Genomic DNA, 5,157 nt, shown 5'->3' on the forward strand with positions numbered 1-5,157 from the left:
GTTTTTTATTAGGAATGAAATAAGGGAATTAATTATCCATTAGGTTTAGTATTATTTATGTAATATTTATTTATTTATTGTTTCCGTATTTTCAGCTTGTAACCCTATAAATAGGGGTATTGAAGAATGAATGATATCAAGCAGAAAAGTATTATAATTCAGCTTTTGTAGTTGATTAGGAGTTTTTTAGGGTTTCTCGAATAATTCTAACTTTAGGAGGCCTAGGGTACCTCAAATACCCTACTATTCCACGCACTTTTCCATCCAAATCACCATCGTCCATTCCCCGTTACGGAGGTCCGAACAACTGGAATCAGAGCCAAGTTTCTACATGATGGAGCAACAGCTAGATCGCATGTTGAGCACTTTGGAATCAACGGAAGAACGGCTCATAAAACATATGCATGAGATGCTAGCATCTGTCCTGACTCAAATCCAACAATTCCGTGCAGCCTACCCAAAAGAAACCCCACCATCCCCCTCACCCTTAGCAAACCCACCCGAACAACAACTCACCAAAACCACAACCCCATCGAAAACCAACCCCTCAGCACACCCATTGCCTAAACCCACAGCCCCACGACCAAGCAAAGACCCAGAACCCATCACCGCTCAACCGCAAGACCAACACCCACCATCACCTCCAAAAATCCCACCAAGTTCACCCATCAGCAAGCCACGCAATCAACCACAGTGTCAACCCCCGAAACCTCAAAGACCAGCCTCCCTCTTTCCGATTTCCTCATCCCAGCAATCCCCATACCTCAAGACCACCCGCCGTCAGCCACAAACCAAAAGGACCAAACCAGAAAAACCACCCCCACCGTTGAAACCCTACCTCTTTCACACTGATTGGTCCAGGAGAAGGAAAAGGGCAAGATTCAAAACAAGACATTTCTTGGCGAGAAGAAAGCCCCTTGCAGTGTCTAAGTTCGAGTTGAATAGGTCGGGCCGTGGGAAGAAAGACCCGGGCTTGGGAAAAAAGGCCCGAAGAAGAAGAGGCAGGTGCGACGGAACAACGTCCGGGGCTTCAAGGTGCCGGCAATTCAGCGTTCAGAAAGGAAGAGGCTCGGGGAGCAGACCGGACAGTGGCTCAGATCACTGTTCCTTGGCCGACGGCAAGACCTAGAAGCTAGAACGATGGAGGGAGGTCCGACGGAGCGACCTTCTTCACCGGGCTATTTTTCCGGTTACCAGTGGCCACCCAGACACCCTCCAGACGGTGATGACGCGAAGGACGGAGATTCTGGCATGAAGAACGGCAGCCCAGACCTTGCCGTGCAAAATATGGGGTTCTTTCGGCGAGCTAGGGACAAACGAGCAATTTCCGGCTTCATGGACAGAAGAGGACGTTCGAGCTTGCCTTGCGGAGAAAGAACGAAGATTGAGTCCGAGATTTTCGGATTTTTTGCTGGAAGAGAAGCAAGCCCGAGACGTACGGCTGGAGGAAAATTGCAAGAAACTTTTGCCAAAGAAGGGACAAGATTTTGTGGACCAAAGGGCAGCATGAAATCAGGGGGCAATATTTTGCCTAACCTGTCCCTATATTTAAGATTGCTGCTGCGAGAAATAAGGAATATATGGGGAAAAGGGGTCACGTGGCACTTGGATATTATGCCATTTTTTTTCCAATGTTACCGCCACATCAGCAGCAGCTATTGGAGCAATCATTCGGACCTTAAGGACAAGGTCCATTTGAAGAGGGTAGGAGTGTTACGTACCTAGGGTAATTAGAATTAGGTTTTAAATTAGGTAAGTGTCGTATTATCGTTTAAAAGAATAATAGGTTTATTAGTATGGTATTAGTCGTATAATAAATTAATTAGGAAAATAAGGAGTCTTGCTCATAAAGCAAGAATCCCTAGATTAAGGGATTTATATCCCATTATATTAGGTTTTTTATTAGGAATGAAATAAAGGAATTAATCATCCCATTAGGTTTAGTATTATTTATGTAATATTTATTTATTTATTGTTTCGGTATTTTCAGCTTGTAACCCTATAAATAAGGGTATTGGAGAATGAATGATATCAAGCAAAAAATTATTATAATTCAGCTATTGTAGTTGATTAGGAGTTTTTTAGGGTTTCTCGAATAATCCTAACTTTAAGAGGCCTAGGGTACCTCGAATACCCTACTATCCCACGCACTTTTCCATCCAAATCACCATCGTCCATTCCCCGTTACGGAGGTCCGTAACATCTAGGGAGCCTTTTTTTATAGTTTTCCTAAAACTTTCTTTAACACAATATTGCAACCCATATCATTTGGTGTTGCGTAAGCATTGAATCAATACATTTTTCCCATCCAAAGTAAGTCATATATCTTACTTTGATTGTATCGATCAATTTTATTTGCTTCAAATGTCTCTTCGTAGTTTGCAACCACTTCATTGTCTTCTGGCAGTTTTCTTTTCTATAAACATAGGCTTTTGAGTAGTATCTTTAATATAAAATGTCTTTTCAGAAAATTCAAATTCCATGTGGTCTTATATGACATGTTTGACATGCATCTTGAGCTAATATTTCAAAACCTTTTCAATGGGTGCATTGATATAATATATTATAATTATCTAATCATCCATTTTTCACTTGTTTATTGAAACTATTTGCACTCTTACGAGTTAATTTTGCTAAAGGTCACATGTTAACATAAACATTACCTTGAATTTTTTACCAAACCAAAAGTCACTTTACTGTAAAAAGGTCATAATTCTAAAAATTAGAACTTTTAAATAACACTTTTTTCGAATAAAATTACTTTAAGAATAAGTCAATTCAAAACTATCAAACCTTTTGCTCTAACCAAAAGTCACTTCACTTGCATATAAATGTAAGTGTTTAAACCTTAATTATCATTTTGAGTTAAACTTCAAAATAGGAGAGTTTTTAAAGTGTGAGAAAAATGGTGGTTACAAAACTTGTTAGAAAACTTATGTTGGCGATGATGGAATTGTTTATCCTTATTCTCCTTGATGTGCAAGCCAATGACCTTGCCCTTACCTCATTATCTATGTCTTCACCTCCCATCATATTTCCCTATTCCTTTGAAGTTGATGAAGCTGAAGGAATGTATAAGTGCATTACAAATGTAGTTGAAGGATGTGAAAGTACTAAAAAAACATGGCCACTTTCCGACCTTAGATATCAAAATTGTATGTTTAAAGGTTTTTTTTATATGCTTTCATCATGTCAATATTTTTGAACATCCACCTATCTTTAAAGATTGTGTCTATACCAAATGCCTGACAAAATCGAACATTGGACGTGTTTCTCGTTCATCAGCTCGAGTTACTAAATGTTTTTTGAAATGTTATGAAAAGCATATCAAGATGCCCTCAAATGTCATCTACACGCAGATTCCTTGAGTTCTATCTTTTTATCTGGTAAGAGTTCATAACTGATAAGCGTTGCATATTTGAGCCCCATAACTCGCATATATTAACCTCTTAGTTTTATTGTAATATAATTTTTTGTGTGATTTTGTGTTTTTAACATTTTTAGGTACCTAAGAAAGAATATGATTAAATCCATCAGTTTAAAGCTTCAAAGAAAAATTTTGAAATTCTGCAAGGACATGCTAAGTTTAAACTCAAGGGATCGAGCGCACCTGAGCTCGAGCGCACCAATTACTTGGGCTCGAGCGAATTCATGAGGAAGAACTGATAGCAAGGTAGAAACTAGAAAAGAAAAGAGTTTTACTTCTCCTATTTGGACAAGAAGTTAAGAAGACCATGAAATAAACTAGGGTTGCTCTTGTATTCTAAAATACACCTTAAATTCCTGCTTTGAAGGCATGCCACATTACATAATAGAAATCAATAGGATTAGTGGCTAGGTTTTAGGAGAAAAGCGCAGAAATTCCAGCAGCTTCTTGCGATGGATTTCTCCTCAACGAAAGTGATTTCAAGCATTTTCATGAGCAGCTAATTCATTCATAGGGTATCGATGTACCATTTCAAAGTAATAATAGTGTAATTGTGTTTTTCTTTGGAAATTTTATGAATATGAATTATGGTTGTTTAATTTTGAGATTATCCTTTAACGTTTATACTCAATTTTTATAAACCTCTTATTTTGTCATAGAAAGTTGTTTATCTTTATTGAACTCAACCTTCATATTTTTTGTGATTATATGAAGGATGATTTTATAACGGTTTTAATGGATATGAAATCAATAGGGTTTGATAGGCCATCCTAAGAAGAATGAATGGTACACCCTAGTTAGTTTAATTTAGGTAGAACAATACATGCCTTGCTGAAAGATGAGTTATGTTTATTCCTTGATTACGTGTATGCTAATTAAGAGATTTGATTACTCATACCTAGGGAAGACGGATCGTATTACATCTTAGTGGTTAGGTGGACGATCTGTACTAACCGAAGATGCGTTATTCTTATTTCGTAATAAAATAATTTTCTTGACGACATCGTTGGGTGCTTGACAAACACACAATTCATATCATTCATGTAAGTGGAGCAGCTAGTTAATGCACTCAATCAGATAGAAGAAGAGAAGCTTTGAAGTCAATCAGAAGTCAATCCTAAAGGACATTACATGATTGATGAAAATGCTTCAAGTAGTTCTCATCATGAGCAGGTCCAGGCCAACACCACACTTAGAAGGATAGTTGAGAATGAGGTGGATGAAAGAAAGGATGAGCATTTTGAACTCCCGAACAATCGAAATCCATACTTAACTCCTCTTGAGATGGAATATGAGCCCAAAGCTCATTTTCCTCAAAATCTTAAAGAGCCTATTGAGGACGTGGGAGTAAAGTCAACATCTTCAATGACGCCCAGCAATCACTGTCTGAGAAGGAGTGTTTCTTCCTAGACATACTAAAAAAATTTGTTGAAGACTCACTTCCTGGTTTCTAGCTAAAGGTTGTTTTTTCTATTTCCATTGATTGATCAACCCACACAATGTCAGTTTTGAAGGGTCTGGCTAAAGAAGTTAAACTTAGCGCTTATAGGAGGCAACCCACTACCTTCCTATCTTTATCTTTTATTTTATCTTTATTTTTTCTCTTACTTTCATTTCTCATGTTGTTCTTCATGATGCCTATTTTTATTACACGGCTGGAGTATTGCTTTGTTTTTCAGGACATGCATCGAAGTTTGAGGGAGCACTTTCACCCCACCTTTTCCTTTTCA

General features: G+C 38.0%; 1 protein-coding gene across 1 annotated transcript; it reads left to right on the forward strand.

Moving 5' to 3' along the window:
• Positions 1 to 2,876: 2,876 nt before the first annotated feature.
• On the forward strand, positions 2,877 to 3,997 carry LOC133858642 (uncharacterized). The gene is made up of 3 exons (XM_062294114.1): positions 2,877 to 3,155; positions 3,324 to 3,386; positions 3,505 to 3,997. Exons 1-3 carry the CDS (start codon positions 2,906 to 2,908, stop codon positions 3,510 to 3,512), a joined length of 321 nt encoding a protein of 106 aa, XP_062150098.1. The 5' UTR covers positions 2,877 to 2,905; the 3' UTR covers positions 3,513 to 3,997.
• Positions 3,998 to 5,157: the final 1,160 nt, after the last annotated feature.

This window comes from Alnus glutinosa, chromosome 1 (assembly GCF_958979055.1).
Source record: "Alnus glutinosa chromosome 1, dhAlnGlut1.1, whole genome shotgun sequence".
NCBI lineage: Eukaryota > Viridiplantae > Streptophyta > Magnoliopsida > Fagales > Betulaceae > Alnus > Alnus glutinosa.